The 24,662-nt window shown below is 33.1% G+C and overlaps 2 protein-coding genes across 2 annotated transcripts; both read left to right on the top strand.

The window, feature by feature from the left end:
* The first annotated feature begins 6,820 nt into the window (after positions 1–6,820).
* LOC133314716 (uncharacterized) lies at positions 6,821–7,522 on the top strand. The gene has a single exon (XM_061516228.1). The coding sequence runs from the start codon at positions 6,821–6,823 to the stop codon at positions 7,520–7,522; it is 702 nt and encodes a 233-aa protein (XP_061372212.1).
* A 10,431-nt stretch (positions 7,523–17,953) lies between these two features.
* Positions 17,954–18,718, top strand: LOC133314715 (uncharacterized). Its single transcript, XM_061516227.1, has one exon. It carries the CDS (start codon positions 17,954–17,956, stop codon positions 18,716–18,718), a length of 765 nt encoding a protein of 254 aa, XP_061372211.1.
* The last annotated feature ends 5,944 nt before the right edge of the window (positions 18,719–24,662 follow it).

Genomic DNA, 24,662 nt, shown 5'->3' with positions numbered 1-24,662 from the left:
CATATTCTCAAAGTCCATGTCGGCACCCAAACGTGACTCCATCTAGGGTCACATGCACGTCAACATTTGCACGTCAAAGATTTCGAATTGGCCAATATCAGAGATTGAGGGCAAGGGCATGTGCTTGCTTACATTACTAAGGACACGAGAATCGGCAGTGTAGGATCTATGGCTCAGTTGCTCCAAAACATCAAAATATCCTTCATTGCTATTTCAGAGTTTTTTAAATTAATTTCCCTATTATAATACTACTGGTTATCCTTCATTTCTGGAAAAACCAGACCTATCTGTTGATGGGCAACGTGGCTAGCTTGCTGCAAATGGTTATCACTTTTTCTCGGGAATGTAAAATAACAATGTGGCCCCAGTCTCCATTCCCCCTCCAAGGGTAACAACTAATTAGCTACAAAGCATAAAACCTAGCTAGCTCCAAAATAAACAGAGATATTTGCCTTAGCCATAAACTATTGACTAACACATACAGTGATGAGAAGCAATACCTCAAGAAGTGCTTTGAAACAGAAAGTGAAGCAAGTAGCAGAGTCCTTGTCAATAGCAATCAAAACCTGAAATTCCCCACAACATAAACAAAGCCAAAAAAAATCAAAGCTTTCCATTATCAGAGATGGGGCTCATGAAGAAAACGAAAAAAAACTTACAAACAAAGGTCAGTAATGGTGGGCGAAGAAGTGTCATAACCTTGAAGGTGAACCCTAAACATATGAGGAAATGTCGTGGGAATCAAAACTTGCTCAAAATGAAAATGAAGAAGAAACGAAAATGAGGTGGGAACTGTGCAAAATTATGGTGGGAAAAGATGATGTGACAATGATGTGGTGGGAAAATGAAAGTGAAATTGAGAATGGATCTATTATTCCATAAAAAATATAAAAAAAATTCCGCGGGACCCCCGCGGGCGGCCGTTGGCCGCATCATCTAGTGGAGACGTCATCTGAATGCAAAGTATATATCACACAATCATTGTGATTTTAAAAAAGGGAAAATTTCATTTTCACCCATTGTGGTTTTGTGTTTATCATTTTGACTCCCTGTGGGTTTAAACTTATCACTTAGACCCATTGTACTTAAATCATTTATCATTTAACCCCTCGTGGTATCAATTTATCACTTAGACACCTTGTGGTTAAAAAGTTTGTCTCTTAGACCACTTGTGGTTACAAAAATAAAAATTGTTAAAAAAATGTTTAAAATAAATGTTATCTCTTTTTTATTTTATATCTTCACCTAATGCATTTAGGGTTTAAAAAATAAAAATAAATTTTTTAAAAATTCACCTATTTTTATCAAGAAAATAAATTCAAATCAAATATTATTTTATTTTGTTTATTTTTTACTCGATATCATTAACAAATTATATAAAGAAAGTAAATATCTTATTTTGATAATACATATTTAATTTATCTTAAATAATATTTTATAATTTAAAATATATTTAAAATTTTTTAGATAATTTATAAATTAATTACAGAATAAATAACTTGAAATAATTTTTAAACCGTAAATGCATTACATGAGGATATATAAAAAAAAAGAGAAAATTTATTTTAAATATTAATTTTTTAAATCACAAGGTGTCTAAGTGAATTTTTTTATAACCACAAGGCCTTTAAGTGAAAATTTGAAACCATGGGGGGTTAAATGACAAAATATGCAAGCACAGTGGGTGTATTGATAAATTTAAAATCACAAGATGAAAAGTGATAAATCACAAAACCACAATGGGTGAAAATGAAGTTTTCCCTAAAAAAAATATCATTTAACCCTAAAGTCTTAGTTACCTTGTGATAACGAAATATATCAGTTTCACCGTTGTTGTCTTAATAATTAAAATTTATATTCCACAATCTTGCAAGTAATTTATTTAGGAATTAATTTATAACTCTATCTTAATTTTTTTACATTATTTAAATATATTTAAAAAATAGAATAAAATTTGTTTAACATAAATTAAATGGGGACGGTTATACTTACCACCAGGCAAGGAAGCACGGACACTTGTAAAAACAGGAAGAGTCTGGTCCGACACGCTCCGACATGGCGACACGCTCCGACACGGTGTCGGACACGCGGTTGACTTTTTCCGACACGTTGACCATTCCGACACGCGAATTTGACCGTGTCCAACACGGTCAAATGACATTTTCGTAATTTTTTTTAAAAGTTAAAATATATTAATAAAGCTTCCACCTGATCATATCAATTTTATCTTTTTGTCTTTTTTCCCCTTAAGTAGATAAGAGATCATCTCAGCATTATTGTTGTCGATTCCTATCACGCTCTTGTTGTATCTTCTTCTCTCTGATCTCTCTCTAATATGATTTGATCTCTCTATCTGATATAATATAATTCTCTCATCCCAGTTCTTATTTTTTTTATTAAAGCTTCCATCTTTATAACGTGTTGATGGGTATTATTAATTAGTTTCTTTTTTTTGTTAAATTATTAAATATTAAATGAAATATACACTATATAAATTAAAAATATTACTTAATATTAAAACGTGTCCCAACGTGTCGAAATCCATAATTTTTTAGGATTGACGTGTCGGAGTGTCGTGTCGTGTCACGTGTCGCGTGTCGTATCGGTGCTACATAGCCACCAAGTAAGTTTACCACCCTTACAACCAATCTCCTAAGCTATAAATTAGAATTAAATTTAACGGCCCATAATTATTCCTTATAATCCTAATTTTCTCTCTCGCATCCCCTCTCTGTCTCTCTCTAGGTTTGGGATCTGCACACACCTCTCTCTAGGTTTGGGAATCAACTCTCTCAGTCATTTCACAACAAAATATAAATCTTAGCAATAAACTAATCGTAAGTAACCATAATTATTTCCATAGTAGTTTCTGACGATTATCAAGATTCAATCAGTAGAAAGCACAAGAACTGATTGATAATCACACATTTGCTTTGCGATAAAAATTAATAGAGCGTATTTCAAAAGGACCTAGTAATCAACGCATGATCAGGCATTGTTTCTGTTCGTTGTTATTAGCATATTTACAGACATAAAATTTCACAAATGGCACACTGACTTCGTTGTTATAATTATGATAATAATACAAGCACCTCCAGCACGAATATCAAAGAACCCTAGAGTAAAAAAATTAGCACCAAATTGCGTTGTGCTCGTCGTTCCTGAGCTTCTTCCTAATTTTAATTTTTATATGTACGAACAAGATGGACTTGCCAGCCACGAGCTTGAAAGAATTTAGAGAGAGAGAGGTGTGTGCAGATCCTAAACCTAGAGATAGAGAGGGGATGAGAGAGTAAGATTTAGGATTATAAGGGAATGTTATGAACCGTTGGATTTAATTTTAATCGGACGGTTAGGAGATTGGTTGTAAGGGTGGTAAACTTATCTGGTGGTAAGTATAATTGCCCCCAAATTAAATATGTATTATCAAAATAAGATAAGAAATTTTTTTAATAATCTCCTAAAAATATCACGTAGACCCCCCGTGATTTTAAATTTATCACTTAGACTCACTGTGGTTACACATTTTTTCACTTAAACCCCTAATGTTTTAAAAATTAATCAAGTACAAAATATTTTTAAAAATAATTTTCTCTATTTTTTCTTTTCTTTTCTTTCCCTTACATTCACATGATATATTGCAACTCATACATATTTTCTTACTTGTTCATAACATACTTCTTTCTTTTCTTTCATTCTGTAATACATCCATGATCAATGACCATAGTCAAAGATCACATAAGGCAATTAGGATATGACCACAAATGTCATTCCAGATGGATGTATCAAGGACAAAGTTCTGTTTGTTTTCTCGTATAAATGGGGATATAATCCCACTCTCATAACATCCAATTTCACATATAAGGCCCAAGAAGGAATTTATTCATTTCTCTTTTTATTCATATAATATTTAGATCCATATAAGTGCTCAGTAGCACAAACAATCACTCCTAAAACATACATCCTATGTAAATAGCTAAGAGCCATATAAAGGAAACAATGCCAATTTAATGTCTAGCAGTGTTTTAGTCTTCCAAATTCAAGCTTATCTTCAACGGAATAATAATTTGGTTGAAAAATTCATAAAATTAATGTTTTTTGATATATTTTTTGAAATTGATTTCGACGGAATTTCATTTCCGTGGAAAATCTTTGACGAAATTTCATTTCCGTGGAAAATCTTCGACGGAATCAGTTTTCTGTCAAAGATTTCATAAAATTAATTTCTTTTTTGATTTATTTTTTTGAAATTGTTTTCGACGAAATTCCATTTCCGTGGAAAATCTTCAACAAAATCAGTTTTCCGTCGAACATTTCATAAAATTAATTTATTTTTTATTTTATTTTTTTGAAATTGTTTTCGACGGAATTCTTTTTCCGTGGAAAATCTTCGTCGGAATAGAGATTCTGTCGAGAAATTCATAAAATTAATTTCTTTTTGATTTATTGTTTTGAAATTGTTTTAGATGAAATTACTTTTCCGTGATAAATCTTCGACGGAATCAGTTTTCCGTCGAAGATTTCATAAAATCAATTTCTTTTTTATTTATTTTTTTGAAATTTTTTTCGACGGAATTTCATTTCCGTGGAAAATCTTCGACGGAATCAGTTTTCCGTCGAACATTTCATAAAATTAATTTCTTTTTTGTTTTATTTTTTTGAAATTGTTTTCGACGAAATTCTTTTTCCGTGAAAAATCTTCGACAGAATCAGTTTTCTGTCGAACATTTCATAAAATTAATTTTTTTTGTTTTATTTTTTTGAAATTGTTTTCGACGGAATTACTTTTCCGTGGAAAATCTTCGACGGAATCAGTTTTCCGTCGAAGATTTCATAAAATTAATTTCTTTTTTCATTTATTTTTTTGAAATTGTTTTCGACGGAATTCCATTTCCGTGGAAAATCTTCGAGGGAAACAGTTTTCTGTCGAACATTTCATAAAATTAATTTTTTTTTTGTTTTATTTTTTTGAAATTGTTTTCGACAGAATTCCTTTTACGTGGAAAATCTTCGACGGAATAGAGATTCTGTCGAAAAATTCATAAAATTAATTTCTTTTTGATTTATTGTTTTGAAATTGTTTTCGACGGAATTACTTTTCCGTGATAAATCTTCGACGGAATCAGTTTTCCGTCGAAGATTTCATAAAATTAATTTCCTTTTTCATTTATTTTTTTGAAATTGTTTTCGACGGAATTATTTTTCCGTGGAAATTCTTCGACGGAATTAGTTTTCCGTCGAAGATTTCATAAAATTAATTTTTTTTTGATTTATTTTTTTGAAATTGATTTCGACGGAATTCCATTTCCGTGGATAATCTTCGACGAAATCCCTTTTCCGTGGTAAATCTTCGACGAAATCTGTTTTCCGTCGAAGATTTCGTAAAATGAATTTCTTTTTAGATTTATTTTTTTGAAATTGATTTCGACGACATTCTTTTTCCGTGAAAAATCTTCGACGGAATTCCTTTTCCGTCGAAAATCTTTGACGGAATTAGAATTTCGTCAAAAAATTCACAAAATTAATTTCTTTTCGATTTGTTTTTTTGATATTATTTTCGACGGAATTATTTTTCCGTGGAAAATCTTCGACGGAATCAGATTTCCTGTGGAAAATCTTCGACAGAATCAGATTTCCGTCAAATATTTTTTACGGAAAATAATATCCGTAAAAAATTATCGACGGAATACATTTTCCGTTGAAATTTCCGTCTTTAATTTGGACGGAATATTTTCCGTCAAAAATCTTGACTTTTCTAGTAGTGAATACTTTTCTGAAAAGTATTGCATAATGTACATTGAACAAGACTACATGGTTAAATTGGTGCTTAACTTCATGTTTTAGTTCTTTTTTAGAATTTAATTATTCATATATTATTTTATTATTTTTCATGATTATTATTATTATTATCATTATTGGAGGGAACGAGGAGAGTGAACGAACACATGAAATGTATATATATATTTTTCCGCTGTGGCAATTTTTTGCGAATATATTAAACTACTTCGTTTTCTATGATATATATTTTGGTGAAAACTATAATGTAAAAGAACTTTATTATAATTGTACTTATTTGCAATTTACACTCTCTGGATAAGATGTTATAGAATATTTTACTATCATACTTTATTATGTTGGCGAATAATTAAAAAGAAATGTATATTTAATTATAATTAATTTTTTGCAAAGTTAATATTTTTTTTGAGATTTTATGCTACTTGAATTAATATTTATTGGATTATCTAGATGAATTCTCTCTCTTCCTAATTTTTCTCCTTTAAAAGGGATGTATTTAATTACAACGACTTATTTGTAAAACTAATGTAATTGCTTTGATTTTTTTTTGGGGATATTATTTTACATGAATTAATATTGGAATGATATTGAAAATCTTTTATTCGATTTCAAGAAGATCTCTCTCTGTGCCTAATTTTTCTCGGGGATGTATTTGTTTTTATTTTTATTTTTTGTAATAAGGGATGTATTTAATTATAATGAGTTATTTGTAAAACTGATATTGTTTTGTCTTAAAAGATTTCGGGATATTATGTAAATTGAATTGATTCACAATTTGACTCACTTACAATCAATAAATTTTTCAGTTTCGTAATGATATATATTGCAATCAAACAAGATCTTTTAACTGGAATATCAACAAGATTTCTTTCCTTAATTTTTCTCCAATTTGAATGCCTTCCTAATCTATAAATATACCTTAAGACACCACACCTGAAAATCAAGATCCTTTTTCTTCTTCTTTTTCTTCTTTTTCTTCTTCACCTTACATTAGGATTAATTAGCTCGATTTGACGTGAGTAGGATGGAGCAGCAACATCAAGCACTTTCAAATGTCAAGCCCACAGTTACAGCTGCAGATTTCTTCAGATTCGAAGTTACTGTTACACTGCGACACATCTCAAGTACTCGTGTTATAAACATATCAACCTTACTCCAAACCACTGAACACGTAAGGTGCAAACACTTCTTCGAAAGTACTGCTCAAGATCTCCAACAAACTGCATTAGATTTCCTACGAGCATTGCTTTTACCCTACCCATGGTCCTTGCAGTACTTTACCCACGATTGCCTTGATGAATTCTCAGGGAGCATCATACATCAGGTTCAACAGCGTTTTGATTTTATAAAACCACATGCCGGTTCAGAAGACCAAGGGCAAGTGTTCCCTTTGTCTCTGGAAATCGTCTTGGATGTGCCGTCAGTTGAAGAGATTCAAGAGTCGGAGAGTGCAATTATGGAAGAAGAGTCTATGCAAAGCGTTAGAATGGTTCCGGCATCCAAGAATGCCATCAATTCTCTAAAGAAATTCAAGGTTATGAAACACAATGAGCATTGCACTATCTGCTTGGAAGAGTTCGATGTGAGTGGTGATAATGATGATGACGTGGCAGCCTCCGCAATGCCCTGCGACCACGTGTTTCACCAACAATGTATTGTGCAATGGCTGCAAACTAGTCATGTGTGCCCTTTGTGTCGCTGCCCTATGCCCACCGCCAACGAGTAGTGACCAAACTAGATATATGAGTGTGATACTAGAAACACATTCACACTACTTAAAAGTGTATTACGTTTGTTTTAAGGTTGTAATTTTTTTGTATTTGATTCTATTGAATGAGATATATTCTGCAATGCTAGCTAGTTGAATCCCAGCAACTAATTTTGATTGCATGTTATTTAGCAGCCAAGGCCTTGTATCAACGTGTTGCACCCAGCAATATTATCAAAATTGCTTGCTTTGCGCCCTGCAATATCTTAGTTCAAAATTGTAACGCTAGAGGCTAAAAGTTTCAAAAACTGTTATAGTTTTTTAAATTATGAACACTTTTTTTAGAAATTTTCTGATATTGAGAGATTTTCAAAATAATTTAACCTACACATTTTCAAAACATGTGCATAGAATTAGACGTGATGTTTTATGTATGACATATATTTATAACCCAAAAAAATTAACATTCGAATATATTATAAAAGCATCTCCTTTAATTATTTAATCTTATTTCAACAAAACTTATAAATTAAAATTACAAATTTTAAATGAAAAAAATAAAGTGAATACGAGCAAAGCCGTTACTTTTCATTTAATACATTCTTTCTTAAGTTTTTTAACTTTGAATTTTTCACATTTTAAAACAATTATTTTTGTTAGCAGTATTATTTTTACTTACTTTGCATTCAGGGATTTCACCCCTTTATATTATCAAATCAAACATGATCGAATATCAAGTGCATACCCTATTAAATATGCACAGCATTAACTATCTGATATTAAATAAAATTTTTAATATATATAATATAATTTATATTTAATACATATAAAAGTCCATAATAAGTCATATAACCAATCAAATATTTAAATTTCATAACATAAATATAAATATAAATAATTTTTCGTACTTTGTTAATTTTTCATGTCAAATTTCATAAGAGAAAAAAATTAATTTTCAAATTATTTCTTTTATATTTAGTTAACAAAATAAAATTAAGATTTTTTAAAAAAAAAAAAACGTGTCCCAGCTTTGACCGCGTGTCGGAAAAAGTTGACTGCGTGTCAAAAAAACGTGTCGGAGAGTTGACCGCGTGTCCCCAAATGTTGACCGCGTGTCCGAGCGTGTCGGAGTGTGTCTGTGTCGGACACATGTGCGACACACAAATTTTTTTAAAAGGAACGTGTCCGTGCTTTGGAGATTGTGGCTATATAAATAAATAGTACCCCACTCAATACATCTGTCCCTAAGCACACAAAAAATGGGGCTAAACTATTGCATCGCTATTATTAAAGACCACAACCATTTTGTCACGTCTTAGCAAAATATATGCCAAAATGTCTAAGTGATGGACCTTCAGTGATTTTATATTATATCTCTTTAACACACCTCATGCAACAGCTAGCTGTTTCATTTTGAAGCATAGATAGTGCACATGTCCATTTTTTTCTGCCTTATGCTGACTTTATTACAATTGAAGAGGTGGCGGTTGTAACATCCCGTAGTACTCCGGTTGTTAACATACATGATATTTAGAATACACAACGAAAGACTTTATTTAATTAGAAAAATAATAAAACGTCTTATAAAAATACGAGTAAACTTTTTTACAAATATTTCTAAAACCTTTTCAAAGCGTTCATCTGATATATTGCATTAGTGTAACATTAACATCTAATAAGTCTACTAATTAAAACCATTGGCCATCACTAGTGGCCGTTGACCATCCGGATATGACCTCAAGTGTCATTCCTGACGGAGTCTCGCGGATAGAATAACGGTTGTATTTCGGATAACTGGGAACACGGGTCGCTCACATACAATAACTTGATAGATACAATAATTAAACAAACAGCTCGCAAGTCCCACACGAACTGTGATCCCCTCTCAGGTCAATACAAACAATAAGGATCCACGCCCAAATAACTGAATAAATACATCAAGTCTATATTAATTTCCAAAACTTCCAAGCATCAGTAAATAATTCATGGCTCCAATACTACAGTCATGAGCCTAAATAAATACATAATATAATCTCAACATAAGATAATTAGACATGTTAATAATTATACATGCCATTAAAAAGTCTAATCAGAATATAGTAAATCAGCAGTGTCATCCACTACCCCAAGGCGGGGGCCTTGCCCCTAGAAGCATCACCACTACTCTGGGTACCTGAAATGATGTCCTCAAACGGGCTGAGATAACACCTCTCAGTAAGCTCAAAGTTCATAGAGGATCCTCTAATCCCCTGAGCCCACTTCCTGCATGACAAGTCATATAGAAAGCATATAATACAGGCATACAACATAAACATAGCATCATCATATCATCCTTGTGTAACCCCAGGGTCAAAGCCATAGACAGTTACACATGTGTGACTCCAGGGTCAAGTCATAGACAGTCAACACAACCTCAGTATGAAATAGCTCCCAGAGTCAAGTCATAGGTGTAACAGCCCGTTACGTACCGGTAATGTTATCATTGCATATGGTATTAAGCGCAGTTACAATCACAGTAATTGAGTTAATTAAATTACGGGTAAACTTTTTCTTTTATTACATTCTTTTCTTTAAACATTAACCATTTTCTTAATCAATTAAAACAACGCCATAATTGTAAATGCAAAACTCGCGGAAGCATAAAATATACCAAATACTAGACCTGTCTGAGTGGAGGCTGTAGTCTGCTCTCCAAGCAATACCGTTTATTTTAGATTTTAGAAAGCACATTTTCAAAATTTAACACAGTGGTAATCGATTACCATCCTTCAGGTAATCGATTACCAAAGGTTACTGTAGAAGTCAGAAGCTCAATTTGGGCTCCCCTGTTTTCAGGTAATCGATTACCAGAGATTGGTAATCGATTACTGAACTAGGTAATCGATTACCAATGCTCAGGTAATCGATTACTTTGATCACAGTGGCTCAAATTTTCGTCCTCTGTTTCAGGTAATCGATTACCAATGAAAAGTAATCGATTACCCTGCAGTAAAAATGACAGATGACAGCTTTAAAGACCCAGTATGAGCGATTTAACTTACTCTTAACACCTTGCTACTTCATATACACCTTACACAAGTCCTAATGTAGGCTCTAGGCCCTTCCATCATGCATATTCATTAATCAATGCATCGTTTACAATATTCTCACTATCATAGCCATTTACACATCAAATGGTCTATTTACAACACAAGTTTTCCAATGCCTCAAATACAACATAGGTGGCCATGGACAAGTCCCATGCTCACACAAAATACAAATTGAAACAAGAGGCGCAATGTAAATCAAATACAAGAGACTTAGAATATAATCATGAACATCACAAAAGCATGGAAGTCTCAACATGCAATATGCTCATGATCTAAGTCCCAAAATGCTAACTAAATGCTATGTGCATCATATATGCTCCTCCAAAATACCATGCACTCCATATGTACCACATGCTACTGCCATCCACTAAGTGGGCTTCTTGCCCGAAACTCCTCCGTGCTCATAATGTCCTGAAACAATGTCCCCAAACGTGGGGTGAGATATACATACATATCTCAGTAAACCAAGGGTACTAGAGGATCACTCCACCCCATGGCTCACTCAAAGTGCTACAAATGATATCATGTAAAAATACATGCATACAAAATAACACACAACTGGGCACATCCAAGAACATCCTCATAATCATATAACTCCCGGGAATCTTCCTGGTGCCTCTCCCATGGATGAGATGACCCCATGGCAAAACCCAACTGGGACTCCTTATTTGCCCTATCCAGCGGAAATCCCACGTTTGGATCATCCTGGTACCGCTCCCAGAGTCGGTTCCACGGCAAAACCCGACCAGAATCCCCAAAGGATATCTCCAGCGGAAGTCCAAACCAACACACATCTACTGGCCAGAGATCACAAACAATGCACACAAATAGTAATGATGCATGAACATACATTTTCCACTCCACATCATACATCACAAAATCCAACCACAACCTTCCACTAGGTGTGGTGGAGCACACAAGGGACTAGACCCCAGTTCCAAGGGTTTACCTCAACTCCAAGCACAAGGCTCCAAACGTACGCTCCGAGCTCAATCTTCCACTATCGCGTCCGAGAGAGGTAACCTATATTGATCAACAAAATGACCATCAAACACATGAAACAATTCATTCAATTTCAAGAATCATACAACTTCACAATTATTTAACAACACAACCTTCTAGCCCAATGGCATCACATCATTAAATTCACCTATCTCAATCAATTTAATCATCAACTATTCATTCACTAACACCTCAATCATTGATTAAAACCATCATTTCACATCAATTTTCCTTAAATCCTTTATATGGTTCGAATTTCCCAAGTGAACACCCCACAAGGTTTTCAATTCAATTCCACCCTTATGCTCATCATATAATCCTATTATTAATCAATACCAACGCTCCATAATTCAATTATTTAATTACTTCACATACCAACTTCATAAAGTCTTGAAAATCCACTCAAAATTTGTCTAAGTTAAAATTCCCACATCACCATAAATTTTATTGCATCAATCATCTTCATTTACCATTCTAAGCATTTAATTCCAAAGGAGACATATCATTTGAAGCTCCTAACTATCATCACTCAACTTACAACTTCAAAACCCTCATCAATATTATGATCTCATCAAAAACCAAGTGTGGGTGAGAAACACCGCCAATAGCTTCCTAGGATCCAAGGGGATGATCTCCAAGCAATGATTCAACCCAAAGACCCCCAAAAATTCCCCAAAAATCCTCCAAAACCGCTGCTGAATATGGGGTTTTCTCAAGACGTGGTTTTCATGGCTTGATACTACTACCAATGGATTTGGAAGATTGTTTCCAACAAATTTCAAGTCAAAAATCACTTGAATCGATCAAGAAATGAAGAAGTTACAAGAGGAAGAAGGATTTCAAGGTCTTGGCTATGGAAGTGGGAGGGTCACGCGTGAGAGGAAGAGAAATAGGAGAGAGAGTGTGAGGTTTTTCACTTAAAAGGTCACTTAAGCCATAGGTGGGTCCCACATGCGATTTAATCTTAATGAATCACCGAATTTAAACCACAATTTGATGATCTACGTATTTTTCTCATTCGCGTCATATTTTGTTTCCTAAAAATACTGATCAAAATTTTACGTTTATCGGTACAATTATACCGCAATATTTTTACACCGAAAAATCACTATTCATCAAAATTTTCAAAACTTGCCTATCCATTAGATTTTTCGTTTTGAATCCATTTCCGACCTTATTTTCACCATTTGAGACCTTCTACTCAATTTTTTTATGCCTAGGAACAAGTGTTTGGTAAATTACCATTTTGCCCTTCTTATGTATTTTAGTTCTAATTTCCGAATTTTCACTAATCCTACCCTTTTAATCGACATTATCATATAAAAATATATATTTAGAAATACGAGGTGTTATAATAGGCAACCTACATACCGTGATCACTGGCCAGGATTCTCATTACATATATCATCAGTGCATCATCATAACATCAAGAATCATATAATATCTATCACTACAAGAAAAAAATTTATTTGTGACAAAAATTTCGTCACAAATTTTGTCACAAATGACAATTTTCGACACAAATAATCAAATTTTGTCACAAATAAATTTGCGACTCAGGAATTTGTGATGAAATTTCATATGTAGTGACGAAATTTGCGACACTAATAAGATTTTTTCTTGTAGTGTATATGAATGTGAATGAATGCACATATACATTATACCACATACTTTCATACAATACAACCATAATGCCCACTATCATGGTGGGGCCACAAGAGAGAGGAGTATAAAGCATATAATACAGGCATACAACATAAACATAGCATCATCATATCATCCTTGTGTAATCCCAGGGTCAAAGCCATAGACAGTTACACATGTGTGACTACAGGGTCAAGCCATAGACAGTCAACACAACCTCAGTATGAAATAGTTCCCAGAGTCAAGTCATAGGTAGCCTACATACCATGATCATTGGCCAGGATTCTCATAACATATATCATCAGTGAATCATCATAACATAGAGAATCATATAACATCTATATGAATGTGAATGAATGCACATATACATTATACCACATACTTTCATACAATACAACCATAATGCCCACCATCATGGTGGGGCCACAAGAGAGAGAAGAAACCAGAACTAGGAGCTTACCTCACTGAACTTATCACAAGCCCAACTCCAATAGTAAAACACGTGTACTCTAATAAACCCTCAAGTGCCAAGTCCTCTAGGAAAACCTAGAGCAGGAATTATTTACAATCATTAATACTCAATCACTTAATGATTTCACATTTCATTCTTACATGCCAATAATATTCCCGTTATAAGTCTAGACCAATTATTACATAATTATGTATTTTAGTGCATTATTACAAGCAACCTCAATCTTCAATCACTTACTTGTCCTATTAAGAGTTCCAAAACTGAGGCATTAACATGGTCCCATGGTGTTCAATTTGAAGGCTAACTCACTCTTGGTTCCTTGGCTTCTTAGTTCATCCTTAATTCTTTCTAAGTTAAGCTCCCTTTTTCCATATTCCATAATTATGCTAAGTGTATATCTTCTAGGTAATTTACTTATTAACTTAGGCATATTAACACATTGATATTCTAAGACTTAAATTCAAGACTTAGAGAATTTCCTAAATCTCACATTCATTTCTTCTAAGTTACAAGTTGATTAAAGCATTAGACACATAATCAAACCTTAATCCATCTTTTTTTAAATTTTTCAACCCTAAACCCTAATAATACCCTATATGGCCGAACCATATACATGCTCTAACCTAGGATTTGCTTTCATCAATTCACATGGTCATGTGTCCATAAGTCCATCTTAGGCTTAAGTTACCATTTAGTTCCTTAATTAGGTTTAATTAACAAACCCTAAATAGGTTTAATTAGAAACCCTAGGTTACTTTAATTTTAGGGTTTATCCTTAATTCGGTTCATTATGAAATCCCATTTAGTCATATTATGTCGTGGTACCTCAAGTTCACTAATTGCATGATTAATGCTCCTAAACCCTAATTAGGTCAATTTTTTGGGTTTAATATTTAATTAGTGTATTATGCGTAGTCCACATCACTTAACCACTAGCTTAGTGTCCTAATTAGGTCTTATTATTAATTTTAACATAGTGACCCTAATTTAATCACATATGGCTGAATTGCTTAGGTGTGTAGATTAGGGTTTTTAAGCTTATTTCTTAGTCATTTCTTTAGTTAATTAGACCCTACACTTAATCACTCCACAAATCCTTGATTTTCTTATTTTTAACACCATTAATCCCTCTTATACTCAAGGGGACATATTTGATTAATTATGTTTATTAGAGATTTTAGCCATCCTTAATCAAGATTAATAGGTTTCACTTAGAGATAACCCACTTAATTAGTCTTTCTTAGTTCCTCTTGGAATTTTTTCCACACTTAACCACTTCTTAACAATTTTTAGGCATCAAACCCTAGGTTCCATCGACATGGCCGAATGGTATATGTGTGTTCATGTTCATCTCTTTTTACATAAAATCCACACAAGGATCCAAAGGTTGCACATTTACACATCAAACTAACCATTTCTTGGTTCAAAACTCACACTCCCTCAAGAACAACCATCAAAACCCTTACTTTAAAAATTTTAAACAATATTCTCCCCACCCACAAGACAAAACCGAGGATGCAATAGAGGAGAGGAAGGATTTTGGGTCATCTTTTTTCCAAAGTGGTGCTTACTTCTTCAAGCTCACACAAGCTTCACCTTTTACCAACAAGAATGCTCCTTTAAAAAAGAACACACCTTCAAAAATATGCTCAAGAGTTAGAGCTCAAGAACACAAAAGAGAAAGATGAGGTTTTTGAAGAAAAGTTTAGGAAACTTATCCTAGAACTCAAGAGAACCAAGCACACAAGTGGTGTTCTATAAAAGAACTCAAGAACACAACTCCATGGCTCCTTGGACTTCAAAACCGTGGCTGTACATGGTGGAAAGAACACAAAAATCTTGCTTCACACCATTAAAATGGTATGGTGGTGAAGAGGAGAGTGAGGTGAACAAGTTTGGTGAAGGAGGTTTAGTGATTTGGTAAGGTTTTGGAGGAGAGATTCTATAGAGAAGTGAGAGCAAAGTTTGAAACTTGAATTTTAGAGAGATAGGGAGGGTTGGGCGGCTGATTGCTGAAGCATAAGGGAGGGAAGGTGCCTCTAATTAGGGTTGCCATGTCACTTTAGTGGCACTTTGTCCTTTAGTGAACTCCGGTGTAATTTTTATCTGAATCGTTATCAAATTTTTACCCGGGAACACCCAAGACTCTAACTTTAAGTACTTAACATTAATTTTGTCTAATTATCATGTTCATAACTTAAAAATTTGATTAGTAGATCACAGATTCACTAACAGTTGTTTAATTGCACTGTAGTCTTTGCCGGTGTTTTTAACTGTACCCGGATTTCATAATCTTCTTAATTTTAACATTATTGGTCTAATTATGACTTATTAGGCATATATTGGTCTTTCTTTCTATTTTCTCATCTTTTTCCCGTTCCAGGATTCTACTGGCTGCTTCTACAGCAGTACAAAATACCTGGCAGAAGTGACTTTTTCAAAATACCATAATATGAGTATCAAACTTCATCAAATCATATACTAACCTCACTCATGATGTTTATATCATTAGATTAGCTCTCTAATTATAATTTGCTAAGTTTGAGCCTTTCTACTGACTGTTATTGCGTCAGCAGTTAAAAATAACAGATAATAATTCACCTGTGTAAAATACCCTCAATATGGATATCAAAATTCTTAAAATTTCATCCTCATTCCATTTTGACCATAAGGTCCTCATTATAACCCTCTAATTTAAAAGTCATATAATTAGGGTTATTATAGCGGTGAGAATTGAGCTCATGACCCCGTGATCACCTTGACTCTAAATCCATGATAAACAATTATCTCACCTAGAAGCTTAAACTTATAAGTGATGGACCTTCAATAATTTTATATCATATCTCTCTAACAATATTTAGAATTCTATCTTAATTAAATTGATTAGGATAACCAAGTTTTCTCTTATTACGTTTTTCCATGCAGATTTGTCCGTTCTTTGTGTGGTATGGATTGTATATTTTGGAATTAATTTGTTACAAGAAAGCAGGTAATGTGCAGCCTCAGTTTGAGACTTTCTTCTTTGCAACCTTCACCCTTTATAATTTTTTTTGGGGTTAATACTTTCAAGAAATTTCCTATGCTTTGAATACTTTTCTGAAAAGTATTGCATAATGTACATTGAACAAGACTACATGGTTAAATTGGTGCTTAAAGACATGCTTGAGTTCTTTTTTAGAATTTAATTATTTATATTATTTTACATGATTATTATTATTATTATTATCATGATTGGAGAGAATGAGGAGAGTGGACGAGCACATGAAATTTTGTCAATGTTTCTTTTTGAATTGTGATCTACTTTAAAAACATGATTTTGGGATTTAATGTATATATATTTTTCCGCTGTGGTAAATTTTGCAAATATATTAAACTACTTCGTTTTCTATGATATATATATATTTGCGTGAAAACTATATTGTAAAATAATTTATTATAATTGGACTTATTTGCAATTTACACTCTCTGGATAGGATGTTATAGAATATTTTACTATCCTACTTTATTATGTTGGCTAATAATTAAAAGAAATGCATAATTTAATTATAATGACTTATTTGCAAAATTAACTTCTTCTTCTTTTTTGAGATTTTATGTTACTTGAATTAATTTACGTTTTGCTTCATTCACAGAGATTTAATTTTTGACTTGATTTCATGCAACTTCAAATTTTGAAATGGCCGTTGGCCGGTATTGTCCTTAAAAATCTTTTTATTGGATTCTCTAGCTAGATGAATTATCTCTGTTTCTAATTTTTCTCCTTTAAAAGGGATGTATTTAATTACAACGACTTATTTGTAAAACTAATGTAATTGTTCTGCTTTTATTTTGGGGATATTATTTTACATGAATTAATATTGGAATGATATTTTTTATTCGATTTCAGGAAGATCTCTCTCCGTCCCTATTTTTTTGTCTTAAAAGATTTCCGGATATTATGTAATTAAATTGAATTGATTTACAATTTGACTCACTTACAACAATTAATTTTTGAGTTGATTTAATGCAATATCGAATCTCGTAATGATATTGCAATCAAAAACCTTTTAACTGATCTATATATCAAACAAAATCTTTTAAGTGGAATATCAGCAAGATTTCTTTCCTTAATCTTTCTCCAATTTGAATACCCTGCCTTAACTATAAATATAAACCACAAACAGTTAAGACGCCACATGCACCTGAAAATCGCATGCATATCAATTTTCTCCTTCTGTTTTCTTGTTTTTCTTGATCATCCTCATGGCATTCACAGAACCAAGGTTAGCTAGCTTTCAGGTGAGTACGAGCGAGCAGCAACATCAAGCACTTCCAAACGTCAAGCCCACAGCTACAATTACAGATGTCTTCAGATTTGAAGTCACTGTTACACTGCGACACATCTCAAGTACTCGTGTTATAAACATATCAACCCTAGTACTCCAAACCACTGTACACATGAGGTGCAAACGCTTCTTCCTAAGTAATGATCAAGATCTCCAACGAACTGCATTAGATTTCCTACGAGCATTGCTTTTACCCTACCCAATGTCCTTGCAGTACTTTACCCGGGATTGCCTTGATGAAATCTCAGGTAGGATCATACATCAGGTTCAACAGCTTTTTGATTTTATAAAACCACATGCGGCCGGTTCACAAGACCAAGGGCAAGTGTTCCCTTTGTCTCTGGAAATCGTCTTGGATGTGCCGTCAGTTGAAGAGAATCAAGAGATGGAGCTGACAGATGAAGAGATTCAAGAGTTGGAGAGTGCAATTATGGAAGAAGAGTCTATGCAAAGTGTTAGAATGGTTTCGGCATCTAACGAAGCCATCCAATCTCTGAAAACATATGTGCTTCCTGAGAATTGCAGTGTATGCATGGAAACGTTTGGTGCTGAAGGGGAAGATGTGAAGATTTCGCCAATGCCATGCGGTCATGTGTTTCACCATCATTGTATTGTGCAGTGGCTTCAAACCAGTTATATGTGTCCCTTGTGTCGCTACCCTATGCCTACTTCTAACAACTAAGACAATCTAGTTTACTCGATCTATCATATTTTTGTTCATATATATGTACGTTTTACATGTAGTTTTATGGAATGACAATTATTTTGTAAGGTTGAGGACCACTAGGGCTGTGCATGGGTCAGGTCGAGTCAGGTTTTTGTCCGACTCGACTCAACTTGATTTTTATAGGTCAGATATTTTGACGCGATCCGCTTTAATTTGATCCAAGTCAGGTCTGACTTGGATTGGATTTTGTTGAACTAGTTCAGAACCAGTTTGGATCTGACCTGACTTGGTTTCTGAAGTGGGTCTCACTTGGTTTCTGAACTGGATCAAATCTAACCTGACCCGTTTTTGACTTGGTTTTCTCACAAAATTTTATCAAAATTTTTACGTTGCAAAAGACGAAAATTTCGTCACAAAATTATTTTTCCGTCGAAATTTTTACAAAAAAAAATTTTCTATTGAAATTTAGTTTCCGTCAACAGTTTTGACGAAAATGATTTCTTCCATCAAATGTTTTAAACGAAAAAAGAATTTTGTCAAAAAAAGTTTTATCAAAAAACTTGACGAAAATATTTAGTTGAAAATTTTCGATGGAAATGTGTTTCGCTAAAAAATTCGACGAAATTTTTTTTTGTCAAAAAATTTCGACGAAATTTTTTTCGTCGAAAACTTTCGCCGAAATTTGAAATCTGTAAAGAATTTTAATGAAATTTTTGGCCGTCAAAATTTTTTGATGACGAAAATGTTTCCGTCGAAAACTTTCGCCAAAATTTGAAATCTGTAAAGAATTTTGATGAAATTTTTTGTCGTCAAAATTTTTTGATGACGAAAATATTTTCGTCGAAAACTTTCGCCGAAATTTGAAATCTGTAAAGAATTTTAATGAAATTTTTTGCGGTCGAAATTTTTTGATGGAAATGTGTTTCGTCGAAATTTTCAATGGAAATTGTTTTGAGGAAAATGTTTCATTTGAAACTTTCAACGAAATTTAGATTCTCTAAAGAATTTAGACAAAATATTTTTTCTGTCAAAATTTCTTATTGAAATATTTTTGTCAAAAACTTTTACGAATTTCTTTTACTGAAATGTGTTCCGTTGAAAATTTTGATGGATATATTCTTTATCAATAAACTTGACGAAAATATTTAGTCAAAAAATTTTGATAGAAATGTGTTTCGCTAAAAATTTCGACGAAATTTTTTTTTGTCAAAAAGTTTAACAAAAATGTTTCCGTCGAAAACTTTCGCCGAAATTTGAAATCTGTAAAGAAATTTGATGAAATTTTTTCTGTCAAAGAATTTCGATGAAAATGTGTTTCGTCGAAAGTTTTTATGAATATATTTTTTTGTGAAATATTTTGACGAAATTTAGATTCCGTAAAAAAATTTGACAAAAAAAATATTTCGTCAAATTTTTTTACCGATATGTTTTTAGTTACAAATTTTGATGAAAATATTTTTTGTCAAAAATTTTTGCGAAAATTTTTATGAAAATATTTTTCATAAAAAATTTTGACGTAATTGTTTTACGTTAAAACTTTTCTTTTAACCCAATGGGTGCAGCTCAGTTGGTAACTTGGCGCTGAGTTAGTGGGGTTGGATATGTGTTTGATTCCCGCTGAATGCATTCTTGGGGAGGGGGCTGAACCTTTAGCCATCACTGTTCCCCCGCACTCCGGATTAGTCCCATAGTTGGCTCAAAGAGTCGAAGCTCGTGGAGATACCGGAGGGAGCCAACTCGTCTCAAAGAGATAATTAGGGTTGGGTAACTCCAAAAAAAAAAAAACTTTTGTTTTAATGTAATTGTGATTTTTTTTTTCACATAATGGGTATGGGTCAAGTTTTGGGTCAGTGGGTCAATATTAAAACGAGTCAGGTCTAAAACTGACCCAAATAAAAGTGGGTCAGTATTTAAACCAGTTCAAAAAATATGGGTATTTATGGGTCGGGTCAAGGTCGGATCAAGAGCAGGACAAGTGAACCAGTTTTTTTGCACACCCTAAGGACCATATCATCTCTTTTTTTGTAATGGAACAACCTTCTTTCGTTTAAATTCTGATGTTAAGAACAGGACTCGTTAGTGTCTTGTCTTCCTAATTGGATGCCTACAATACTCTTTAGTGATTTCATGTCAACAATTTAAGGGCTTGCATCAACTGTGCAGCCTATATTAAACATTAACTTATGAGTAAATCACAACTTTTCTATTTAATTTAATGATTTAAAATTTAACATTCAAGTTCTTGTGACAATTATCTCATACTGGTTAGTAGTCCCTTAGTAATATTTTTTACCTTGTTGAAGTAAGATTTTGATATATTTATTCCATTAAGTAACTTTTTATAATTGCATTGAATTCAATCTATTTAATTATTAGCTAGATTAAAAATTCTTGTGAAGCATATCAAGTACTCAATGTTTCATGTAACTTCAACGCCATAACAGAGATTTGATTCTGATTCGGGATATTTAAAAAATACCAAGAGATCCCTTTGACTCGTTAACGTTTGGTAAGATGAAGATAACTAAGAGATTGAAGTTTTATTTATGAAGTATATCAAATATTTATCACGAATTGATTTCACATAACTTTAGAACTATTAATACTTCAATCATGTTATTTATTCTTACTCGTGATCTTCATTACAATTACAAAACATGATTCTCTAGTGCAAAATATAACAGATAGATATTATCTCTTTATACTTTCTTGATTTCTTTCTTGTTTTGAGCTGAGTCCTTCCCTCAATTTTCGTTATCTCACTCTTCAATTTATCCCCATAATTTTTATTTTGATTTTTGTTTATTCTTTCTTTCGCTATTAATTCTCACAATAGCAAAGAAATAATCTAGATTTTGTTTAGGAAGACAAATTCGAAAAGGATCTTTTCCTAAATCCTAGTCTGGCAAAGTTATTTAATGTAAAAGATTCTGTGTCAAATTGTCGTTATAGAATGTATCCTAACCAATCACAGTTGGAAAGATAGAGTAATATTTCACAAGATACAACTAACTGATCAAAAAACACCATATATTTATAAAAATATATTATCATCAATCTTTTTTCTTTAAATACAAATCCCACAGAAGCCATAGACGAAAGTTCAGTCTCTTGTTCACAATGGCATCTCCACAACCCCATTCAACAGTAGCACGCTACAACACTCATGTGGGCAGAAGCGATCAGCAACATCAAGAACCAAGACTTGCTCGTTTTGGTGTGAGTAGAAGCGACCAACAACATCAAGAACAGCAAATTGTCAAGCCCACAGTCTTCAGATTCGAAGTCACTTTTACCCTGCGATACGTCTCAACTGATTTACGTGTTAGAAATGTACAAACCACTGAATGCATAAGCTGCAAACACTTCTTCGGAAGTACTAGTGTTGAAGATATCAGAATTGCAAAAAGAAAAATTGAAGATTTCCTACCAAGGTTACTTATACCACGCCCATGGTCCTTGCAGTACTTTACAAGCGAGTGCCTTGATGAAATCTCACAGAGGATCATACCTCAGGTTCAACAACTTTTTGATTCTGATCCTGTAATTATAAAACCACCCGGTTCAAAATACCAAGAGTTCCCTTTGTCTCTGGAAGTCGTCATAGATGTGCCGTCAGATGAAGAGAATCAAGAGATGGAGCGTGCAGTGATCGAAGACTCCCTCCAACATTTTAGAATGATTCCAGCATCCATGAATGCCATCAATTCTCTAAAGAAATTCAAGGTTATGAAACAGAATGAGTATTGTACTATCTGCATGGAAGAGTTCGATGTGAGTGGTGATAATGATGATGACGTGGCAGCCTCAGCAATGCCCTGCGACCACGTGTTTCACCAACAATGTATTGTGCAATGGCTGCAAACTAGTCATGTGTGCCCTTTGTGTCGCCACCCTATGCCCACCGCCAACGAGTACCAAACTAGATATATGAGTGTGATACTAGAAACACATGCACACTACTTAAAAGTGTATTACGTTTTAAGGTTGTAATTTTTTGTATTTGATTCTATTGAATGAGATATATTCTGCAATGCTAGCTAGTTGAATCCTATCAGCTAGTTCTGATTGCATGTTAATTTTCTGCCAAGGTCGAGGCCTTGTATCAACGTTGCACCCAGCAATATTATCAAAATTTCTTGCTTTGTGCTCTGCCATATCTTATTTCAAAATTGTAACGCTAGAGGCTAAAAGTTTGAAAAACTGTTATAGTTTAATAAATTATGAAGACTTTTTTTAGAAATTTCCTGATATTGAGAAATTTTCAAAATAATTTAACCTACACATTTTCAAAATAATTTTCTACAATAGATATATACTTGGTATGTGTTGATTTATGTACTTGGTTATTATAGTTGAGGTGAATTTTAAATTCTTTGAGAATTTCACTCTGTTTGCTAACTAATCATAATCCTGTCTTGACATTCGTCGGGAAGCTAGTTGGGAATGAATGCAATTCGTGAAGATTACATGAGATACTCCCCCAATGCGGAAACATTAGAACTGAATCAAGCAATTTGTCATAACTTTGTTAATTCCTACAGGTTGAGACCAACAAGGCATTCTGTGGTTTTCTGTACCAAACTAAATTTTTATGCTCTTCTCATCGATCGGTAGCTTTCTTTGATACGTGACAGTCATTGCACTTTGATTTTTGCTTATTTTAATTTTCCTCATTTTGGACAAAGCTGTTCAATACCCCCACCCCCAGCGCACGGCCTTTCCCCCCTTCGTTTGGTTTAAATTGAAAGAAAGTCTAATGCTAATGATCAAAAAGTTTAAAGTCTAAAATAATACCTATCCTTTAGCGGGGCGGGGAAAATTGGAACTCAAAAAATTGTTGTGATATTGTACTTCTTTCACTTAGCCTTTGGTCTATGTTGTCTTTCATTATTCTCTTAGTCTCGTGGGCATTTGTTACCTGTGAATGTCTGCGTTACATGTACATAATTGAATTCACTAATCAAATCAAGTTAACTTACAATTCATAACTTCAGAGAGAGAGAGAGTTCGACTTATTCAATTTTTTGATTTTTCGCGATTGCTAGCTGACAGCGAGCAGAGCCGCGAGCAGGTCGTTGTTTAGTGTTTTCGCTTTCTTTCTTTTCCACTTTCTTGTTATAATCTCTTGTCAATTATCAATTCCATAATTTCAAATTGAGGTTATTATAGACATTATGAAGCAAATGCAACCAAGGAAGAGGAAGACAATAGCAAGAAGAAGAAGGGATCAACGCCGATTGATAAGGATGATGATCATGATAACTAGGCTAGGACTTTAGAGACATTATTTATCATTATAGTTGTTTTTAGTTTATTTTGTTTTATTTATGTATAACTTATATATTTTTTAGGATTCCTATTGCTAACTTTTGTTAATATACATTTTGATTTTAATTGGTATATTCATTATTATTTATGTTCATTCTTCTGGCCCATACTATTTATAAGAAGATAATATAAAATATTATATTATATTATTTTTTATTCATCCACTTACGACAAAAATTGTAAATAATCCGTCGCAAATTCAAGAGCCAATTTGTGTAACACCCCGTTCCGGACCGGTTTGTTATCATCACATATGGTATTAAGCGCAACATGTTTAATTAAGTTAAACGTGGAAGCTTACTTTATAGTTCACTAATAGCCTTAATTAAATCGCGAACAAACTTTTTCTCTTTCAATTTTATTTCAATTCGCTAATCATTTCTTGTTCAATTAAAACTACTTGATACTATTTACCAAAAAAAAACTACTTGATACTTTCTTGCGCCTCTCATCTTTTTAAAATAAACGGACGACATCTCTTTTGTATTTGGAGGCTGCGGAGATTATTCTCACAGAGAAAAGGTTACCTAATTGACATTTGATTATATTTTATACAAGTCACTCACATACATGAATCTTATTGCCTAGCAATTCATTGCTTAGGCTATCAAATACATATCATTTCTCA

Source organism: Gastrolobium bilobum, unplaced genomic scaffold (assembly GCF_033153095.1).
Source record: "Gastrolobium bilobum isolate Gb01-03AN ecotype WA unplaced genomic scaffold, APGP_CSIRO_Gbil_v1 utg142082, whole genome shotgun sequence".
In the NCBI taxonomy this organism is placed as follows: Eukaryota; Viridiplantae; Streptophyta; class Magnoliopsida; order Fabales; family Fabaceae; genus Gastrolobium; species Gastrolobium bilobum.
Note: the sequence above shows the minus strand (reverse complement) of the source record. Positions and strands in the feature narration are given on the sequence as shown.